Here is a 24139-nt window from a genome sequence, read left to right as displayed (position 1 = left end):
CTAAGCCAGCATTTAATAGTTGAGAAATTTTGATTCTTTTTCTTCTATAAATCCATCCTCTCTCTTCTCTTCTCTCTCACTATCATTTCCTTCTATCCTCCTTTACTTCTCAGATCGAAATCCGGTTCTTTACGTAAAAAACCCGGTTCAACAAAGTTCAAATATCTGATTTTCCAGCTAATAATGCTTCTTCTATTGTAAAAAACAGGAAGATTTGTATCTCAAATTTCGATTTCACCCCTCTCAGGTTTTAAATTTATTTCCATTTCGGTCACTAACGGTAACATAACTGTTTTCTTCAGTAAATCGGTTTTCCATCACTCTCTCTCTCTCTCTCTCTCTCTATATATATATATATATATATATATATATATATATATATATATATATATCGTTTGGCTATGGAGACCTTTACAGCTTTATTGCTGTTGTCGGCCATTGTGGCTTATTTACTTTGGTTCAATTTTTTCATACGGTCATTAAAGGGACCACGTGTTTGGCCCTTATTGGGTAGTTTGCCTAGTTTGATACAAAATGCTGATCGCATGCATGATTGGATAACTGATAATCTACGCACGTGTGGTGGCACGTACCAAACTTGCATCTGTACCATTCCTTTCCTAGCTCAAAAGCAAGGTCTCGTGACTGTCACGTGTGATCCTAAAAATTTGGAATATATATTAAAGACTCGATTTGACAATTATCCAAAAGGTCCCACGTGGCAATCTGTGTTTCATGATCTACTTGGCGAGGGGATCTTCAATTCTGATGGTGACACGTGGCTGTTCCAGAGGAAGACAGCTGCACTCGAGTTCACTACGCGAACGCTTAGACAATCCATGGCTCGTTGGGTGAACAAAGCCATAAAACATAGGTTCTGGCCCATTCTGAAGACGGCTCAGCTCGAAGCCAAGCCGGTTGATCTTCAAGACCTCCTTCTACGGCTCACGTTCGATAACATCTGTGGATTAGCGTTCGGGATGGACCCACAGACTCTATCACCTGGGCTCCCCGAGAACAGCTTCGCATCGGCTTTTGATCGAGCCACCGAAGCCACGCTTCAACGCTTTATCTTACCTGAGGTTGTTTGGAAAATCAAGAAATGGCTTCGGCTAGGCTTAGAAGTCAGCTTGATTCAGAGCCTTAAACACGTGGACGAGTATTTGTCCAGCGTGATCAACACACGTAAGCAAGAATTGAAGAGTCAGCAAAGTGGGACCACTCAACACGATGACTTGCTCTCTAGATTCATGTCAAAAAAAGAATCTTACTCAGATTCCTTCCTACAACACGTGGCACTAAATTTCATCCTAGCAGGACGTGACACGTCATCAGTCGCTCTAAGTTGGTTCTTCTGGTTGTTGACCCTAAACCCAAGAGTAGAAGACAAGATCTTAATTGAGATCTCCACCGTTCTAAAAGAGACACGTGGCGAAGATACATCAAAGTGGGTCGACGAACCGTTGACCTTTGACGAGGTTGACCGTCTTATATACTTGAAAGCAGCATTATCAGAGACACTTCGGTTATACCCATCAGTGCCAGAGGACTCAAAACATGTGGTGTCCGACGATTTATTGCCCGACGGCACATTTGTACCCGCAGGATCAGGAATCACGTACTCAATATATTCAACGGGTAGGATGAAGTCCACGTGGGGGGAAGACTGTCTCGAGTTTAAACCAGAGAGGTGGTTATCAAGTGACGGAAACCGTTACGAAGTCCACGATTCGTACAAGTTCGTAGCGTTTAATGCGGGACCAAGGATCTGTTTGGGGAAGGATTTGGCTTATCTACAAATGAAATCGATTGCAGCAGCAGTGTTACTGAGGCACCGGTTCACGTTAGCAAAAGGCCATAGAGTGGAACAGAAGATGTCTCTGACTTTGTTCATGAAATATGGGCTCAAGGTTAACATGCACCATAGGGATCTGGCGATGATTATGGGGAGGACACGGAAGGAACATGTAGGTGAGTTGTAGGATATAAATTCTCCATCCGTTAATTATAACGACAGTTTTAACGTCGTTTATGTGGTTGCTTAGGTACGTGAAGAGGTAAATTTCTGACGTAGAAAGCATTACATATATATAATACCGATGTGTAAATCTGCTATACCTTCTTTTATTTTAAATACTAAATGTTGAAAAATAAAAGAGAAAGGAGAAAGAGGTGAGAAGGGTAAATCCACCATATATATTTCAAAATTAGGGTTTGATGAGAAATTCAGAGATTGTGTGAATAGGGTTTCTCTGTGGGAATAGGGTTTCTCTATTATCAAAATCCTATATGTACTGCTTTTTTATTTGATAAAAGTTCAATTTAGGAACCATATGTCTCCCCACTCTTACCTAAAAAAAAAAGATTAGTAGAATGGTATCTTGGGTGAATTTCAATTTCGTGAGCTGAAAATGAGTTATTTACGACTCCAGCTAACTATTCATTTTAATTATCAAAACGTGAATGATCACGTTTTCATTATATATAAAAATTTAGAACGATAACGAATTCGACGATTTTAAAGTGCCTATTTCATAGGTTTAAATTGACGATTTCCAATTAGTCACTTTAAAAACTTCTAAATGCGTTATCGTTCATGTTTTGATAATTAAAATGAATAGTAAATCGAAAAAGTTAAATTTATCAAAAGTTGATCATTTTTTCGTAAATATTCCTAGTTTATTGCCTAATTCTACTAAAAATGCTCTCTATCTCTCTCTTTTTAAGCATATTTGAAAGGTAATGTTGTTCTTGTTATCAGATAGGTATCCCTTTTTTTTTAAATTTAAATCTAAATTGCCTAACCATTTGTGTATCACTTTTTGGTTGGGACCAACTAGTGGCATATATATCTCCTATTTTCTTCTACTCCGTTGGTATGATTGCACTTTAAACATATATATATATAACGAGAGACAAAGAGAGAGAGATTTCATTGCTACTACATTATTATCTTCATCATCTTCTTCTTGATCAACTTAAGCTTGTAATAACTACAATGTCATCCTTCTTTTTTCTCATTTTGTTTAACAACAACAACAAAAAAATCCATTCTCTATCGTCTTCATCTTGTTTTTGTTCTAATGATTGCACTCTATAGATGTATGGTTGCAACTCCAAAAGAAGGTGTCTATGACTACAACTAACTACAGCGTCAAGATAGTAGAAATGAAAAAAAAAAATGATAAAATGGATTGAAGAAGATCATAAAGACTCGTTTCATTAATTCCAATGGGTAAGATTAAGATAAGAATTTATAGGTATTTTTTGTAGAGTCACAATCCAAAGCCACGTCCCATTCCTATGCAAAAATAAGTGTCTAAGTTGCACATGTTTATTGAAGAACAAACACATTGGACTGCATGTCATATAGAAAAATGACTTGGTTATGGCCCAATGTGTTTAAACTCCTACCAAAACAAGTCACGTGGACACCGTTCATATGCTATAGGAATAGGACACCATTCTGGATCATGTCTCCTTTTTTTTTCTTTTTTCTTTTTCTAAGAGTGCTGATTTTCTAATTCAATCGGACAAGATAACTCAAAAACTCACTAACATGGCATGTGCAAGAATCGTAGATTTTCTCCCTTGGGATACACAACAGCAAATGTTTATGGGGATCAGGGGCAAAGCTAGTAAGGAGCTAGTGGGGGTAATTGCCCCCACAAAACTTTGAGACACCCCTCTATTTTCAACTAATTACATGCCCTATTTGTCCTCACTCCCTCACCTTTCTCCCCATTTGCCCCACACCCTCACCTCCCTCCAATTTTTACCCACACAGAACTTTGAAACACCCCTATATTTTCAACTAATTACATGCCCCATTTGTCCTCATTCCCTCACCTATCTCCCCATTTGCCCTTACACCCTCACCTCCTTCCAATTTTTGCCCCCACAGAATTTTGAGACACCCCTATATCTTCAACTAATTACATGCCCCATTTGTCCCCACTCCCTCACCTCTTCAATTTTTTATTGGTGACATTGCCTATTGACCGGGGATCGGGGCTTCTCAAATATTAATTGGAAATGACCTAAATATCATTTTCTTTAACTTCTAACTAAAAACCTCTTAATTTCTCCATAAAACCATTCATCTTCACTATAAAACTAACCATAGTTTGCCCCCCACTATAGGAAAATCCTGGCTCTGCCCCTGATAGGAATGTGCCATTGTGTATCCTCCCACATCAGACATTCATTGCCTTGTCTCTCTCCTTATATGGTCCTGACCTCTCTATTCAATGCCAATTGGTTTTGAATTGGACCCCCAAATTTATTATGGTATCAGAATGGGTCTTTCTCTCCTCTATGTCATTCAATTCATATCTCCACGTGCTTTGGCCCAGTCTGGCCAACACATACGGACGTGTTGAATTTAGTCCCACATCGGACACTCATTCCCTAGTCTCTCTCCTTACAAGCTCCTAAGCCTCTCCACTCATTGCCAATTGATTTTGAGTTGGACCCCTAATTTATCAAAAAATCTACAATTCTTTTACATGTCACTTCAGTGAGTTTTTGAGCGTGCAATTAAAAACAAGCAATCTACAACTAGTTCTGAGAATCTAGGCCACTTTGCCACCAACAAGCATTGAGTCAACTCAAAACTCAAATGAGTCAATTCAACTCTAATGGAATTCAAGGTGACTCAAGCCCAAGTAAAATACATAAAACTTCGGCACAATTTATTAACTCAACCGAGGCAACTCAAAGTAGAACCAAGTTAGATTTGAAACTCAACCAAGTTTCGTGATTATATTAATATTTTGTGTTGAATAAAAAATAATATTTATTTCAAAATACTAAAAATTAATTATATTTAAATATATATATATATATATATATATATATATATATATATATATATATATATATAATATATATATATATTATATATATATATATATATAGGGTCAGAAGCAATATCCAACATCCAACCTGTTGTTTAAACTAGGGTTAGAAATTTTAGAATGGGCAATTTTTTGTGAAGAATATCTCAATGATGAGGAGATCGCGATATAAACTGGAGTTATATTTTTTTTTACTCATCCAAATCGATTTGCAAGTCTTCAACTTAACTCAACTCACGAATCAATGACTCCTCACCCCAAATTTGACATTGACAATTCTTCTCCACAAACAATGATGATTCACCCTAAACCTCCACAATCATTTTTCTAACAATGCAATCAAATGCCCTTGATACTGAGTTTACAAATAACCTTCCACTTCACCAAGTGAGACTTATCCTTACCAGTCCTATTGTCTCGTGGAAAATTTCGGATCAACTTATCCAATCTCCTCTCCACACTTCTAGAAATTGTGAAGAGAGATAGAAAGTAATTCGAAATACTGAAGGTATAATACCAACCAACTACTCTAAAAGACCGATATGTAGGAAAGGGGGAGAGGGGTACGATACACCCGAGAGCGAAGGAAAATATACACTCAACACTCCCCCTCACCCATTAAGGTCGAAAGAATCGAACCCATGACCTATATGAACTTAGTACTTTGATATCATGTTAACCAACCAACTACTTCAAAAGACCAATCTGTAGGAAAGGGAGAGAACCCTGAATATAAGAGGGTCACGAGATTTAAGTAGGGTACGATACACCCCGAGAGTGGAGGAAAATATACACTCAACAAAAGGTATTTTTTATCAAGGCCAATTTCTCCCTTTTGAGAGTGACTTTCATTTTTCACGCACTTAGCCGCATATAACTTTACTCCTTTATTACGCCCGAGGAGAATGCCAATAAACGAAGAGGGCAGAGTATCCACTTTGTGTACAAATATCCTTGTGAAGATGTCCATACGAGGGATTGATCAACCCAGCAATAGCTTAGTCTTCTTCAGATTAATAGTAAGACCTGAGATCAGTTCAAAGAAGCTCAATAGACCTCAAAGAATCTAACCTGTTCAACAATAGTGTGCCTTTTCAAGGAAAATGATTTTCACTTCTTGGAAGAAAAATGTTCTCCTAACAAAGTCTCACGGGAAATGATTTTCTTGTCAAGAAAGATGAATCCTAATGATATTATCTCACAACTACTTCAAACCAAAAACCCTAATCTTTTTTTGACACATTGCTAGGTGAAAATCAAAGGGCAAACATTTTCAAAAGAAATGAATTTCTCGTGACTATTTTTCCAAGGAATTGATTTTCTCGAGAAAATGTTTTCTCGGGCAGGTGGCCTAGCTGCCTAACATTGCTAATAGCCTTAACAAGCCCAAATTTACATCCAGACTCATTTGAAAGGACAGGCTGGACTCAAAACTCTGACCAGCCCATTCTCCGTTCTTCCTGAAGTGCTACATAGACTCATGCATTCAAACCCATGGTCATAGAACCAAACATTTTTTTTCGCAAGTTGAGAAAAACTCGACAGAACCACAATCAAAGGACATACAGACAAGAACCTTAATCTAACATTCACCACTCTCATGCAGAAGGATAAGCACCATAGTCTTTTAACAGCAAAGTTGCCAAAAATAGTGGTGTAAAACGAGCGAAAACACACCTTTTCAAAGATTTGTCATTCTGCAACCACATAACCCTGCAAACAGTGGATAGCATCTATAGTGGATTAAGCCCACACAAGACAAAGTATGTGCGCATCCGAGCATTAGCTGAGGGTCCTACACCAGAAATACATGTGAAGAAATACTAAAATGGCATAGATTTTGAGTAAAATGAAGATCGATGGACATAAAAAATATTATCGACTAAGATTTAGAGACTATAAAAGAACAAGAACAAGAAAATAGCTCTTAGATAAATTACTTGCAAGTTCAGCGACAAAGGAAAGCTTCATGGGTTCAATTACCCAAAACTATCTAAATTTTAGAAACATGAAAAGTGAAAACAGTAGTTGCCAGTAAGAAGGTTTTCAAGCCCAGCCACAATCATGTTGGGTGAACATATTGGCCTCTTTTGGATCAACAAGAGAGCTTTTTCAAAATGGTGAAATTCTAGCTTGGTAGATTCGGCCGGGTTTGCCCTTCCCTGTCCCTCGGATTTGATTTCTATTTTTTCTTCTCTTTTTCTCTCTTTCTACTTGACTTTATTTATGTTATTGTAAGCTTCACCTTAACTTTTATTTTATTTTTTTCCTAGTCAAGAATCTTCTCTCCAGTTGAAAACAAGTTCCACACAAGTGTGCCCACGAGATACAAGGCAACAGACACCTTAAAGACATCGTCCCATGAACCTGCAACATCCAAAACATAAACTAAATAAGTTGAAAATTTGAGCTAAAAATATTAATAATGTTGGAGTTGGGATTATGTATGTGCCTCGTTGAAGGATGTATCCAGTAGCGGCTGTACCAAAGACACCAGCCAGCACTCCCGCAGTGTTTGATAATCCCAGCAGTACCCCCTGTGTTCAGATTTTTACAAAGAAAATTGTCAGACTATCGTGCCTGAGAGACATTTAAATTTTCAATAAATTACTCATTGGAAAATGAACAAATATAAAATAAATTCATATTTTTGTTCTTACATTTCAACTACAGTACTAAATCCAATTAGAATATCAATTTCAGGCCAGCAATTTCTATATCCAATCAAATGTCCCAAAGGTCCTATCCACAATGTTTCGTGCTAATATACACTTCTGCATCTATTCTCATTTATATATATGATCCTCAAACCTTCTTGTCTTTTATTTTCTGGTATAAGTTCACTTATTGTTCCTTGCATCATCTCAATGCCAATGATAGATCTGAGTTTTATTTTTCTTCCATTCATTTCAATGACGGATCCAAGCATATAAAGCAATTCTTAGTACCAATACCCCCACACATTAATCACAAATTCGGAAAACAGTCAAAGATTTAAACTTGGGTTTGTCTTTCTTGATAGCACCACTATTGATGAAGCAGAGTTGCACGGTTTTCAACTTGAAGGGCGCAAAATCATTGATTAGAAATTATTGAAGGGACTACAACAGTTTTCAAAACACGGAGGAACTAACTATCATGCAAACAAAGGATATTAGATAACTTACTGCATAACGCGGCCCAATATCTTGGTGATTGGAATAGAGACCAGACTGTGAGAAGGCGTCAGTCCCCTGTTGGAAGAACAGTGTGTGTAGTCAAATATATTTCCAAGTTTTTGACCAAAGTAAAATACTTTTAGACAAGAATCATAACAGACAAAGAACCGGTGAACAACATGATAAAATTTCATAGCAGAGACCATATCTTAGTATCTTATTATAAAGCAATAAAGGTATCAATTGAATATTTGGGTTTCCAATCTTCCGAGAAAATTTTCAGTTTCTCATTTACAGGACTAATTAAATATTAGAATATTAACGGGATACTGAGAATTGAAAATAAAAATCTTAGTAAGAAGTCTGTGGTCCAATTTACAAGTAGATGAATATTATGTTGCATTCATAAGAATTAATAGAAGTCTCACGATATGCAAATTGGGGCCACTTGTCAATATATTATACAGTGTATCACATTTCCTTTACCATGTATAATTTTGTCTCATTATTACATCTTCTCCAAGGAGATATTTTCTTATTCGTGTTTCCCATAGAAAATTTAGCCATGGTCCATACTTCTGTAGTTCTCTTTCTAAAGTTTGATGAACCTAAATGCAATATACATCATCCTATTCTTATTCATCCGTTGCTATGATAACAAAGCTACCTAGGATGTAAAATCAAATACTTTTTGGTCAACAAAGACATTAAGAAAACTACAGAGAACATGTGGGCTGTCACTTGTTTCTGACTTTTTTTTTATCTTTCTGACAAATCACAGATCCATATATTTCTTCTAAGCTTCAATAGCATATTTTTCATCAAAATTTTGCTACATGCACGCCATCAATCAGTATTCAGCACACTGATGCTTGTTGACATGACCAATATCAGTGTGGATTGTGCAGATATGAAAAATAACAATGGTTTATGGTATTATCTGTCTTCTTTATTTTCCTTTATTGCAATTTTTTCAACACATCTATGTATATAATTGTTATAATCCTCTTTATAAAGCTGACCAACGGTAATTGAACATGCATCATCTTATGAAGAAAACATGTTTGTCTCCTTATTTTATCTTCTTCAAAAAATGGCAGTAGTAATCCTGATCAAGGACAGACCACACTAAAAAGTAACAGCATAAAAAATCCATAATGTCGGGAAGGTTTAAATATAAATCAATCTCAGTTGAATTTGCTAATAAACTAACCTGACTGCACGCCATGCATAAAACAGCTAAGGCTGGAGTGCGGACACGGCTCAGCTGTGTAAGGAAAAAGGCTGGTCCCAGAAACCCAATTGATTGCATGATCTGCAGCATTGGAAAGTTATGAAAGAGAGTTAAGGGTCAAGAAGGGGAAAGCAGCAAGTTTTTGTATTAGGTTTTCTTTTCACGTGACCTAAAACATAATGGGTTATACACGCATTCATACTCCATGTCTTACCTCAAAGCTCTGACGTCGGTTTCACGTAGTAAAAGATGTTCTTATTTACGGAGCATGTGTATGAGAGAGAGAGAGAGGTATTGCTTAAGGGTGCTACAGTTTAAATATCTGTAAGACGTGTGGAAGCTTTCTTTATACCAATAAATTCACAAAACTAGCAGTTAAATAAGTCCACGAAAAGCAATTAAATTTCCCTAGTGATTCCACACCAGTATTTTTCTTTTCTCTTTCTCAATTTTAAGTCACCAGAAGCTTATCAATGAAGCACATGTTTTACAATGCATGGACAGGATATTAGTAACACTTACCTTACGAACTGTAGTTATGGAAAGACCTCTGCTCACAAGTGTGTCTGCAATCCACCCTCCTATATTTGCAAAAACAGCCATGGTTAACCATGGTAGGACACATAACAGTCCAGATTCAGCAAGATTGAACTTCAAAACCTGGGGCAAAAACAATCATTTAGAATATTTTCAGTGCAATTGTCATGCAGGTTATTACATTTTAAAATGTAAATATCTCTGATTCCATGCAATCTCAAATACCTGATTATAGTACGTAGGCATCCATGTAAGAAGAATAAAAGTCCCCCAATTATGGCAGAAGTGGGAGATTATTAGAGCCCAAACGGGTGCCTTTGATAAAATTAATTTCCACGGAATGACTGTAACAGGCTCCTTCGATACATTGCCTCCTAAAATAAGTGCCTTTTCGTCTGCACAAAGCTCTGGATCTTCCAGTGGCGAGCTGTGTGCCTAGTAAAAGAGCCACCGAAAAAAGAAGAAACTTTAGAAAGCCTCCCATGAAGTGGAAGTTCGAGAATAAATAACAACTATGCGTTTACTTATTGTTTGTCTAACTGGTAATACATGACTACTTTTTATCATTATTATTATTATTATTATTATTATTATTATTATATTATTATTATTATTATTATTATTATTATATATATATATATATATATATAGAGAGAGAGAGAGAGAGAGAGAAAGATGGGCATTGCTGTGCTAGAAACAACTGGCAATGCAAGTTAGTAAAATCATGTTCTAAGGCTCAAAATCTTTTCCAGGTTTGGACAAGGTTGAAAAATATACACCAGCAATATGGTAAGAATGTCAAAGAAAAAAATAGTAACTGCTGCTTATTTCCATAAAATGCTCAAATCCATAGAAGGTGAAGAAAATGCATTTGACAGATCTTGGTAAGTATTAAGGGAAGCATCACTAATACACTTGTTTTTCATTCATAACGCCACTGCCATTGTATGAAACAATTCAAGAGTGCAAATTATTTGACCAAGAAGATCTCAATAACCCTAAATGCAACTAGCCTAGCAGAAACTGTTACTGCCCAATAATAGCAGAAGAATAATGAGTTGGTGTACTTACCAGCTTGGTAGTGTGTGCTTTTCTTTTCTTTTTTCTCTTGTGGTGGGTGGTTGTGTGTGTGTGCAAAAGCAAATTGAACTCATTGATTGGAATGAAGCGAAAAGGAACAAGTACTTACTTTTCTCCACCAAAATGCAAACCAGATACTTCCAAGAGAGCCAAAAGAATAAAACACTGAAGGCCATCCAAACTTGTGGATTAGAAAGGGAGAAAAAGCCAAGCCTGTGACAGAACCAAGGTACATGCCACTGTATACCAGTGCAAGGGATCTGCTTCTCTCGGATACTGGAATCCACTTTGATAGTACATTATTCATAGCAGGCATAGCAACACCCTGAAAAGAAAACAGACTAGTTTCAATCAATAAGAATCCTGTTCCGAAAAAATGAGAGGTTTAGATAATACGAAAATTGGGTTTCTTTTCATAGGATTTTCTGAACTAACTAAATGAGAAACTAATATATTATGAACAATTAGTTAACAAAAAACCATAATGATTGAATGAAATTAGATGAACATCACAGCATAAGCTGTGGGAACAATTAGACATATTTTTTTTCCTTTTCAATTCTTCTGATAATTGGTATTACTTGTTGTTGGGTAGTCATTTTTATTATTTTTGTATTACTTGTAACATAAGAAAGATTAGCTTTTTAAGGTAAAGGTAGTAATTCCCTCATACCAGTATATTAACCATTGTTTACTTCGACTTTTATTTCTCACTTTTAAGTTTTCGCATGGCTTTCAAAGTGACTTAGGAACTCTTTTCATCTTCATCAAGACGAAAGAAAGGAAGAAAGAGATTTCTTTCAAATTGATTGGTGAATAATCTAATTCAATTAAAAATAGAGAAGAACAATCTAGAACAAGGTTACCTAAAGAACATAAAGGGTGTAGAACAATTTTATGTTCATTAGGGTTCTATGGTTACGATTAGGATAGTGCACATTCTATTTTTTCCACCACACCTTTATTTATGTTTTTTGAATTAGGTTCGCAATGTGAATTCTCTTCTTGTTACAATAGGACACGTACAGGTTTCAGATACCACATAGATTTGTGTAAAAAAATAGACACTCTTGTTTAAGCGATTTAATAATTATTATTATCACACTATTACTAATTTTTATGGGTAAGCTGGACTTGAACCCATGACCTCAATATTTGACATACTTAAGTACAAAACTTTAACATAACACCTTCTGCAAGTGGATTTAGAAGCAAAGGCATCATGTAATCATGTCTAGATCAGAGAAAAAAAGTTTCCAATGAGATTCACATGGTTTAATAAAACTAAATGTAGCCTTTCATAACCAAAATAGAACATTGGAAGAAGCCAACCTCACCAATGCCCATAAAAGCACGCATGATAAGTAAGAAAGGAAGCCCGAGTTTTGCAGCTATAGGTGTTAAAACAGTTGCAATTGACCACCAGATCACCCCAAAACCCAGCACGAGCTTACCACCAATCCTATCTGCCCATATACCACCGACAATCTATTCGCCAAAAAAGAACAGTTACAAAGAGAGGATACTAAGTAGTATTGTTTGATCATCCAAGAATGAAGAGGCATCAAAAGGCAAAGTCATTAAAAGTACAATGCTTGCAAACAGAAAACTGCATAATAAGACCTTGAATCCATATGAAAATGAGATAAAAAGCACATTAGCATGTAGAGAAAACCATACAAACTATACATGTGTATATGTAACAAGAACATTTTGAAATGCAGGATTCTTCTACATCAACCAATTATCTAGCACATCAAAAGACCTATTAATACAAAATAAGTAACAATTGAACCATTCGTCCATGTTTATATATATACGTGCATGCTACACATGTGTGTGATATGCAGTTTGCACAAGCTATCTATACATCTCTCTGCAATACTATTTGTAGGGCCAACATCATAGCATGCTGTGTAGTCCTCACCAAGACAATCAACATTGTTAAAAATCAGTCAGATCTTTGTCTTTTTGGTCAAATTTTTAAACAAACTGTTGAATATATTCTGAAACTCACTCAAATTAACCCATAATGAATAATTTCCATCCACTGAATTGCTAACTATGATATGCCCACTTCGAGGGGAAAATATTTCTTCTCCCATCCTACTTTCTAAAGAAAAGAATGGAAAGTGAATCAATCACATACTCAATCAAACCTAATTCAATCCTATTAGATAAGATATTACCTATAAAATCTAATAACTACTAATTTTATTTTAATTATTGATATGGATCATAATGTGATCAGACAAAATGAGTAGCGTGCTTCTTCTGGTCGTGTACTGGTTCTCCATCCATGGATTTCCAAAAGATTGTGACATTTTTTTCATCTGAATGATTTGACACCACACCCCCAAAGTGAACTAACACATTAACAAAATGAGATTTTTAGATAAATAGTAAGTAATTAATGTATTTGAGAAACAGTTAAAGAAGATCGGGGAAGGAACAGTTATGCTGTGAATAGCTTAGAAAAAATTAGAAAGGGATACAAGCACAATATGCCAATAAAATATGACCAACATATTTTTTCCACTTTAAAGTACTTTTTACTATATCTTTTGAGAAATATTTTATCTTCTTGGTCTCTTCATTTTTGTATTTTTGTGTATTATTTTTTAATTATTAGTAAAATGATATTTAATATATTAGAATTTATACTACTGTTATGGTTTTGTATATATGTGTTGATATATCAATCACCTAGGAGTAGCATTCAGCACCCTGTATGAATTTTAGTTGATCGGTTCAAGATTGAAGCAAGTGTCAATGGTCAAGTTAAATAGATTGCCATCAGGCAGAACAGTATCTAGCAACCTTAAATACTCAACTAACAGAATTACAATGTTCTTGTACACAACACAATGGCAACACTGAAAGAAAGACTAAGCAACCAACTATGGTCATACATAGTTTAAGAACAAACAATAAGCCAGACCTGAGTGAGTAGGTAGCCCCAGAAAAAAGAAGACTGAATTAGACCAACAGTTGCAGGATTCCAGTTGAACTCAGCTGACATTGGAAGTATGGCAATGCTCATGTTCACCTACCATGAATTCTTTAGGTTAGTCTAGGTTACAGAGATGAGTTCAATCATGATCATGAATATCTCGCTGTATCATGAGATAACATGTATCATGTGAAGAGAACAGCTAACTGAAACAAATGTGACAAATTCATGAACTCATCATAACCGTATACAGTTTATAGAAACTTTTGAGTGAAAACGCCGTAGAAGGGTTAATGTCATTAGCAATTGCATATGAAGAAAAGAACAAAAAGCAGGAAATAGCTTACACGATCCATATTGCAGAGGAGAAACGCTGAAAAACAAAGTAGCACAATCATCCAACGTTTTGGAAACTGTTCCCACCATTGAGATATTTTCTGCACATTTCCTTCCACTAAAAAAACTTCGCTCGACACTTCTGAAGACTTCAATGGATCCAAGTTTGATCCCGTTATGTCATACGGCTCAGACTTATACTCAGCACGCATCCTAGTTGCCCTACGATACTCATCTTGCAGGAATTGCCCATCAAATATGCCAAGCTTATCGAGATTCCTTGGTTGGAAACAACTGCCATTGAAAAGACTGGAAGAAAGACGGCATTCCCATCGCCCCTGAGTTCTTCGCTTTAGATTAACAATGTGAAACTTTTCATGGAATCGTAAAGAGTCTGAAAAAGGATGCCTCCGTTCACCAAGGAATTGATCCTTTAGTTTCATACTGCTCTTATCTGAGGTAAAAGAAAGATGCACACCTGAGCTATAAGATTGTCTAGACATATAAGAACAGTATCCTCTTGGGATACATAGCTTTTTGTTACAAACGTATCCCGCTGCACAACTCGCACCAGAACCATTACCAACCAAATGCTCTCCTTTCTTTGTAATAGCCTGCTCTGTTTTACATACTTTTCCTGCATGGATCATTGGGTTACGAAAAGAGATTCACCTAAAATAAGAAGAAAAAAACTTCTTTTTTCTCAATTTATAAGTACCAGAAAGGAATACTTAACAAAAGCAAACAGATGTCTTCACAAACCCAAAAAACACATAAGCTCAACAGTGCACAAGCAAGCATGTGTGCTAAGAGCACACAACAATCAATACCCATGAGAAGAAACTTTTAAATTGTCACATCAATCAATATTTACATGATGAATGCATAAAAATAATTAATTTTTTTTCTGAAGATGGAAACAAGTACATACAAAATTGATAAACGGTACCCCCACATCATGCTTTTGCTCATGTACAAGAGGGTGATTTCAACATGTATATGTATATCTATGAACAAATAAGCGGAAAATAGGACTCTCTATAAACGTATTGGTAGGTAAACTGGACCTGAACCCACAACCTCAAAGTTGAGTTACATTATTTCAACCCACCTGAGCCATGGCTCCAAGCCCAAGTAGGTCTATATTATTATATGACAACCATAGAAGAAAGGATACAATGTATTAAAACTTTTCCAGCATTTTTGACGTCTAGACCAACTTGAATCAGTTTCATGAGGTTGGTACTTAGCAGTACACCAGGTTATGGAGTTCGACTTGATGTAAAGGATGGTGAATTAACAGACTTACACAGCTATGGTCCATTTCAAGCAATATTTGAATTCTTGATACTTATCAGTGTATGAGAAGGATACAATTCCATAGAAGTGGAACGCAAGAAGGTTAGGGAGGATGTCAAATATATTTGTTACATGCAATAAGAAGACAAAGAGACAACAAAATATACAAAAAAGGGCCTGTTTGAATTGCCATCATTGCATAAAAGTTATAATTTCAGAGCTCCTTCAGATCTAAATCTAGTTCTAGTTTCTGAAGATTTTTCAAACCCATGTCATCTTAAAACCCATTTTAACCGATACATCAGAAAGGACATGCATGTAGGAACAAAATCAGTTGTTGATTTGGAGAAATGTGATAAACTAATTGCTTCTTGCCATATTTATCTATTTCAAGCAAATAAATCAACAAATGAACTGCATGCAGATACAGATTAACTAAGACAGAGTGAGATAGAGAAAGATTTGCTCAATTGCAAGATGACATTCGACTAAACCCTCCAATCAACACTGTTTTTCTTCTAATAAATCTCCTATCAACATTGTTGACCACTCTTAATCACATAAATCAATTACTGCAACTACATACAACTACAAATTCAGCTCAAGTTCATAAAAAAGAGGCACAAATTCAACATTTAACAATCGGTATCCATTCATCTAGAAATTCAACAAAATTATAGAACCAATCAGTTTAAATCATCAAAATCAACCCAAATGTCAACCATGCAAGCAAGAATTCGGTAAAAGAACACGAAATGCAACTCAAATCAATAACAAACTTTCATCTTCTATAACCAATTACTGAAACTACATGCAACTAAAAATTCACCTCAAGTCCATAAAAAAGAGGCATAAATTCTACATTCAAAAATCCTATCGGTTCATCTACAAATTCAACCGAACTGAAGAATAAAGAAGTATAACTCATCAAAATCAACACGAATTTTAACCATGCAAGCAAAAATTCACTAAAGAACACGAAATGCAACTCAAATCAACAACAACCTTTCATCTTCTAGAACTGATTTCGATCGAAAAATCACATAAATATCAAACCTAACAGAATTGATACCTGAACCAAGAAAGGAACCAAAATTCCGACTTGACATAACACCGCCTACTGCCATTACTTCGACCAATTCCTCAACCACTGTTCAAAAACCTTCAGCTTCAAAAATCCTCTCAGATTACAGAAATTTCGCCATTTTAAAATCTCCAAAAAACTTCAAAAATCTCTCTCTCTCTCTCTCACAGACAAGATATCCAGATTCCAGAGAGCCCTTACATGCAAATTCAAAAGCGGGAAAATCCTCTTTCTGTTATTTCTGAGGACTGAGGCTTTTACACGTGGCCGTTCATCCTCGTGATTAAAGTCTGAATATTTATGAAATTAAATAAAATACCCTCGATATTTGACAAAATTACTAAAATGCATTTTTGGATATATCGGTAAATATACAGAAATGGTTTGGTTTTATCGGAAACTTGTTATGTAACTTACACTCTTAATGACAACCATATGTATCCAAAACTCTTTCTCAAAAGAATATCAGTGAGAACTCTTTCTAATTACCATTCATTCAAATCATGAATAAAACATTGCGATTGTGACACGTGGATCAGGTGTTCTTAATGTAGCGCTAAGATTCCCACTGTGGCATGGAAGAATGATCTAGTGTTGCGCGGTAGTATGTAACAGTACCATCACGACCCTTGATCATGTTAAGTTGAATAGAATCTAGAGGAGTATTTAGTATACTTGGACGCTGTACCACATCTTCTCTGGGTCCAAGCCATTTAATGTTCTCGAGATTCACACGAAACTGTTCTTGTGAACCATCCCTGATGTCAAGCTGTGACCATTGGGTCTGTTAATAGATCGAACCAGACCCGAAATCCAATGTATTGAATCCAATAACCTTGGATCTGGAATGAGGATTTGGATTTCAATAAGGATCTGATTTGATAACCAATCTGATCGGTTATGGATCAATTGTATCTCGATGTGATATAGATACAATCCAATAAAATGTGAGATGGTATGTACATTCTATTATATATTTTATGTAAATATATGAAATTTTGTATATCAAATTAGATTTAATCTGATCCCACTGTTAATGAATCGGATTTGGATCCTAAAATTGAGATCCGATAAAAACCTGATTTCAACAAATCGTCTAATCCAATGTTTATCTTATCGGTTTTGGATCTGGTCCTTATCGGATTGGTCCCAAATTGATTCGGATCCAATTTGAGCTAAAAATAGACCTTAAATATTACAATTGTTAGCCAAACATGAAGACATATGATGTCCATATCATTCACAATCTTTCTCTTGTCCATTTACAGCATTCGACTTACATCAAATCACTTCTTTTAAGTCTTACAAACGTTGCGGGTTGTTGAGTCTATCGTGTTCCAACGGGATAATCTACAAAAACATGTATTAATTACAAAGAATACATGTCAAAACCACACCGTGAAGAAATACCAACCCCGACATTTATAAACCACCCCTCACTAATAGAACATTTGAGGAGACTATAAATGCAAGTGATGGGTGACAAGGGAGAGACCCTCCTATAAATGTTTGGCAACAAGCAAGGGCAAGATAGAATTTGGAATGAACAACAATAACAAGTGCAATTATGACAAAGTCGGAAAATAGAAATCGACTCCAACAAGTTAAATAAGACTGACTCACAAGCTTACAAAGGAATCACTATTGAAGATAAATTACACAACCCAAGGGACATAAATCTGACTAGGACGTCGAAGAGATTGTGTTGCAAACACATCAAGAAACCCAAAAATTATAGATTCAAGATAGAAGTTGAAGATCTCGAGGTAGTGAAAGAAATTGCATCTACAAGTACTTAATTCATTCATAACAAATACAAAAAACCTTATTTTCATATTAGTTGAAATTTATTCACCATCGTAATCCAAATGTTATTATAGTTTAAATTTGGAATGATCCTTATTTAAGTTATTTGTTCTCCATTTTACATGCTCAATGATTTACAATGAATATATTATAAGAGAAAGTAATACCACATATTAAATCAATCATTCTTGATAGTAACTTTACAATATAATAAAGGAGCCGTTATTCTCATATGGGAACCTTTCTCTTGTAGATATGATTATTCTCCGAACATAATACTTCCCCTGTGAAAATGATCACCAAATATGGAGATCAACTTTTGATAATAAGATTCTCAAGAAAACTATTTTTCATGCTTGTTATACAAAGAATATTAATAATCTCGACAATCCAGAGAAAAATAGTTGGATGCTCATGAGTTTGAATTGGTTGGGCATTTGAACTTTATATTTATTTATGGCTTTATGCACACCTCCACGTCAATGTCGAACACGATGTCCTACACAATCACTTTAGCATTTTTTCTTATTTTTATGTCAAAATGTAGAAACTGTTAGAATGATAGTCCCTATAGACATGAGATGTTCAACATAGAACCTCAATGCTACATTATTTGGAGTCGCCATCATACTTTTTTTTAAATGGGTATGAATGGCATCCGAAATGATTTTAAAATTGGTTTTATCATTGTAGTGACTCTCGTACATGGAAAATGCATGGTCTACCTAAGATCTAAGTAAGGAGATCTGATTAGAAAATGAAAAATGTGTTAGGCACCACATTCTCTCCACCAAAGGTGATTTATCTTGAAACTTGGCCAATTTTTTAGAAAATTTAAGAAAATAAAAAATGCATGAAAATGCATGCTTAGAGGTATGTATCGTATATGAAAATGTTTCATTAGAAAAGAATTTTGATATAAATGTAAGACATTGGGAACATCCTATGAAAAATGATGACCTTTTTAGTCTGCATTATTTTCATAAATAGAAATGTTGGTTTATACTTTTTATATAAACTTCGTGATGAAGTTTCCTTAATGTCACAGCTTTAATGCATGTATACAATGCTAGAAACTTAGGGTCTGTTCTTTACAGAAGTCAATTTCAACTCCAGAAATTGACTTCTAAAAAAATAGAAGCTTAGAGCCTAAAAAGTCACATCTAACATAAATTTGTTCGTTACAAAGACACATAAACCAAAAAATGATGTTCGTTTGACAACTTTTTATTGTTGGATTTTGATAAAATGACCAGAATACCCTTAATGTTAATAATGCACCCATAATGCACAAAAATGAGTAGAATACCTTAATAAATATATAATTACACAATTCAACATCTACATAAAGATGAAAGGTGTTTTAATAATATAGAAGTGATAATGAATTGCTTTTACTCTCGGTAATAAATATGAATGGTTTTTAGTAATTTCCTTTTACTTTTTAAGGTTAAGTTTGGTTAGAAATTTGATTAAAGATGAAAGGTATTTTGATAATTTCATTTTATTTTTTAAGGTTAATTTTTGTTGAAAATTTGATTAAAGATGAAAGATATTTTGAAAAATGAATGATATTTTGATAATTTCATTTTATTTTTTAAAGTTAAATTTGGTTTGAAATTTGATAAAAGATTAAGGTTATTTTGATAATTCATTTTTATTTTTTAAGGTTAAGTTTGATTGAAGATTTGATTAAAGATCAAGGGCATTTTGGAAGATGAAAGGTATTTTAATAAAAATGATGGGTATTTTAAAAGATAAAGGGTATTTTGATAAAAATGAAGGGTATTTTGGAAGATGAAGTGTACTTTAATAATCTCATTTCATTTTTTAAAGTTAAGTTTGGTTGGAAATTTGATTAAAGATGAATGGTATTTTGGTAACTACACTTGAGTCGTTGTATGTTTTTGGCTTCTCACAAAAATCATTTGAAGAAGCCCCTCTTGGACGACTTCTTTTAAGAGGTACTTTTGGGTTTCAATTGAAATTCGCAGGAACCAAAAAAATTGACTTTTGAAACTCAAACGAACATGGCCTTAGTGTTTCAACCCCAACAAAAAGGTGACACATGTATTCATCATTGTTAAGTATATGTGAGTGGGTGCATGATGTACAATATGATGCATGAGATATATCATAGGAAAAAAGAAGGTTTCAACTTCCATCATTTCGATCGAACCTAAGTCCAACCTACCGAAGGTGGGAGAGTGTGTGTATTATATCCTAAAAACTTTCTATAACATAAAATAAATAGAAGGTTAAGAGTAGAATATGCAAGTGCTTGAAAATAAAAACTTAATCTATACCCATGTTGTCCCTTAATGTTCTTGAATCATATTGAGTCTTGAAAGAAGTAACTTGAAAGTTGAGAGTTTTAGTTGAGATAGATGGTTAGAGAAGATGATGGTTGTTGGTTGAGAATTGATAGATGGATAAAAGTTCTTGAATTGAGAGAGGGTTAGAGGGGTAGAGTAGGGATTTTGATAGACTTTTAGGTTGAGAAATGAGAGCTTGAGAGTATGAATTACTCATAATAAATGAAATTATTTATAGAATTTTAAAGAACTTTTGAGGGTAAAGTGGTTGAACCTTAAAAACAAAGAAAATTGACATAAAGTTTTAATTGTTTCTTTTAAGATTTTTTATCTTTATGACGGTAAATGTGAAATTTGTGATATGAAATCTTAAAAAAAAAAAATTTGTCTTTGATTTTTTGATAAATAAATGTAAAATAACAAAAATATTTTTGGGAGGATAAGTAAAGGAGTGACATGTGTAGAGGTGAAGTTGTAGGTAAAAAATAAACTTGTTCTCTTATAAATATTCTCAAAAGTAATGGTAGATATATATTTTTGAAACAGGAGAGCTCTATATATGTATTTGAAGAATCTCACATTTTTAGGGTAGGATTAGAAGTTCTTTAAACTTTATAGATTTTTACCAAAGACCAATGTACCTTTTTTATTTGACCTCACTTTTTGAGTAGGGTATTTTTGCGTTTTCTCCAAGGGAGTTGACTCTCCAATTAAATTGGAACATTATGCATTGGGGTTTATGAGAGACCACCATGTGTCCTCTTTTAAAGGAAGGTGTAAGACTATGGGCTTAGAATGAGCTTGACATTGGATTTTGATTTTGGGCTTGGGTTATGCACTTATGATGGTTTATGTTTGAGTATTTGAATTAAGTTTGAATGTGAATTTAGTATTGAGTTGGGATATGGATAATGTATTGGTTAATAAAACATGGATTTTGATTGGTAAGCGAGTTTGAACTTGGGTCAATTTATGGATTTGGATCATAGGTTAAGGAAATGGGTATAAAATTGAATTGGATTATGGAAGTGGATATGAAATTAGATTAGATTAGGGACAAGGTTTGTGCATGCAAAATAATATGAGATGATGCACATGTGAATGTATGCATGAAGAAAGGTGTAAAGAGATAATTATTATGCAACATGGGCCCGTTAAAGGGCTTTAAACTCTTAATTGAAATCAACTTGAGAAAATTTAGACTTTTCTAATGGGTTCGTGTAAATTGGAGTGCCTACAGTCCCACATCATTTGTGGAAACCCAATCCGTGCAATATATAAGGAGAAGACAACCATGACCTTAAGACCATGGTTTTTGAGGTTGACTTACACCCATAACCTTAATATGGTATCAGAGCTGGGTCCATCTGTTTTTGAATGTGTGGAAGTGGTTTTATGACTTTGCATTGGTGTCCCGTGTGAGAGAGGTGCAGTATATAAGAAAATGCAACCCTCACCTTATGACCATGATTTTGAGATTGGGTTAGGCCCATGTACCTTAATAAAAACATTTATTAAAGGTATCACCTCGAGATGAGGGGGATAGTCTGTGAGTGGTAAGACTACAAACATGGGATTAAGACCTTACCTCAACAAAAATGTGTGTTAAGAAATACAACTTTAAGTCGGTTGCTTCAAGAGTCCAAGTTTAATGCTAAGTTCTTGTATCAAATGTAGCGCACACAAATAGACACATCATTTGAGTTAAGCTCGAATTTTCTGCTTGTTTGATATAAAAAGTTTGATGGGTCTCCTCCTTAAAGTAGGTTTGGCACATTCGGTTGGGCCTACTAACCAAACCCCACATGAGGATGGATCTTTTGTTGGAGTTATACGCAAACAATAGCATTGATTGGTATTCAAGTTTTTTAGATTTGATATTTTTTTATGATTGATTCTTAATCATTAATTAAGCTTTGTGTATCATTGATAGAACTCATTTTTTCAATTTATACATTTACGAAAACTCTATGGTACCAACTCACCAAGCCAACTTAATAGATCATTGAGTCAACGTGGTTGACTTAGTTCGAAATTGCATTGAATTGGGTCAAAAACTCGATTGACATTTTAAAATATGCATTATATCTTTAAAAGAATATAATATTTTTATTTAATAAAAGATTAAAATGATCTTTGAAATATATATAAATTTAATATATTTTTATTTGACTTATTTGATTGACCTCTACTGAGATTGACATTTAAGTCGAGTTTGAAAACTATGATGTTTATTTGTGAAATGTGAACCATTAAAAACATACCAATTTATTTTTTCCTGCACGTGTGGCATCAATCTAAGTTTCACCAACACCTAGACTTGGCTACATCCAAAGGCCAACTAAGAAAGAACCAAGTGGGACCATGATGTGAGATGAGGGGTCCATGGCACGTGCGAGGGTGATGATGTTGTCATTGTTTTGCAAATGCAAGTAACACGACAAGGTTCCTATTAGGTGCCTTAGGTCCATCCCCCCTAGAATATTTTCTCCAAACTATATCTTTATTATTTTATTATAGAAAAAAAAATATTTTTCTTAAGTACCAAGTTACCCACATGCCTAAACTATAATTCCAAAGACAACCCATCACCCAATATAACGTTTTTTATTGAAATTTAATTTTTAATATGATTGATTAGAAGTCAATTATATTTTAAAATTTGACTCATATGTCTATTTAGTTGAATCAACTCAAATAAATCAATAAAATACATAAAATTTAGTGTCATCTAAACATACCCTACATGTGTTTGGTGAATATGTGAGTTTTAGATTTTTTCAAACAGATGACATCTCATTCTTACGTGTGCTTTTTTTTTTAGTGACGAGGGTGTCTAGACTTGTAGGCCCGATTAATAGGGCGAGACAACTAGCCTCTCAGAACACAATATCTCGCCTAAATGCCTTGGGTATATGCAATATCCCACCAACCACACATACCAAGCAATATTTAATTGGAAATGATTTAAACATCGAACTCTTTGACTGATTCAACCGTGTTTCGATCCATTTAAAGAGCACTCTTGATTTTTCTACACAAAAATCCATTGTCTCGTGCTTCCCTAAAATCTTCTTCTTGTTTGTGTGATATAAAGATTGAAAAAAGATAGGACTTTAAGATTGAAGAGGAGGGTAAAAATGTTTAACCTTAAAAGTTGTGATTTCCTAACTCCTCTAGCATACTCCTCCCTCTACTCTCCTAACGTGGCATGTGCATATAACCATTGATTTTTTCTCGAGATACACAATTGCACATATTTACGGAGATGTGCAGTTGTCTATCCTGAGGACAAATATATGATTATATGTACATGCCACATCAAGAGAGTAGAGGGGGAGTTTTATCATTATTCTACCCTTAAAGGTTGGAGATCACTAGTTTTTAAGAACATTCAAGGCTATTTAGAAAGAGGTTGAAGATACGAGATTTTAAGTCATTTTTTTAGTTAATCTCTCAACGAGGACTAAGGTCAACC

General features: G+C 34.6%; 2 protein-coding genes across 2 annotated transcripts; one reads left to right on the top strand and one right to left on the bottom strand.

The window, feature by feature from the left end:
* Positions 1 to 95: 95 nt before the first annotated feature.
* LOC147393722 (cytochrome P450 86A22-like) lies at positions 96 to 2336 on the top strand. Its single transcript, XM_086456865.1, has one exon. It carries the CDS (start codon positions 402 to 404, stop codon positions 1980 to 1982), a length of 1581 nt encoding a protein of 526 aa, XP_086312991.1. The 5' UTR covers positions 96 to 401; the 3' UTR covers positions 1983 to 2336.
* Positions 2337 to 6763: 4427 nt separating this feature from the next.
* On the bottom strand, positions 6764 to 16746 carry LOC147393721 (ascorbate transporter, chloroplastic-like). Its single transcript, XM_086455649.1, has 11 exons — positions 16529 to 16746; positions 14169 to 14794; positions 13810 to 13917; positions 12201 to 12356; positions 10978 to 11193; positions 10014 to 10223; positions 9774 to 9911; positions 9231 to 9332; positions 8027 to 8092; positions 7312 to 7396; positions 6764 to 7226 (listed from the first exon to the last, which is right to left on the bottom strand). The coding sequence occupies exons 1-11, from the start codon at positions 16581 to 16583 to the stop codon at positions 7129 to 7131; spliced, it is 1860 nt and encodes a 619-aa protein (XP_086311775.1). The 5' UTR covers positions 16584 to 16746; the 3' UTR covers positions 6764 to 7128.
* Positions 16747 to 24139: the final 7393 nt, after the last annotated feature.

The sequence above is a fragment of the Akebia trifoliata genome, chromosome 10 (assembly GCF_017979445.1).
Source record: "Akebia trifoliata isolate Shusen 1 chromosome 10, ASM1797944v1, whole genome shotgun sequence".
In the NCBI taxonomy this organism is placed as follows: domain Eukaryota; kingdom Viridiplantae; phylum Streptophyta; class Magnoliopsida; order Ranunculales; family Lardizabalaceae; genus Akebia; species Akebia trifoliata.
This window is presented reverse-complemented; position numbering and strand designations above follow the sequence as displayed.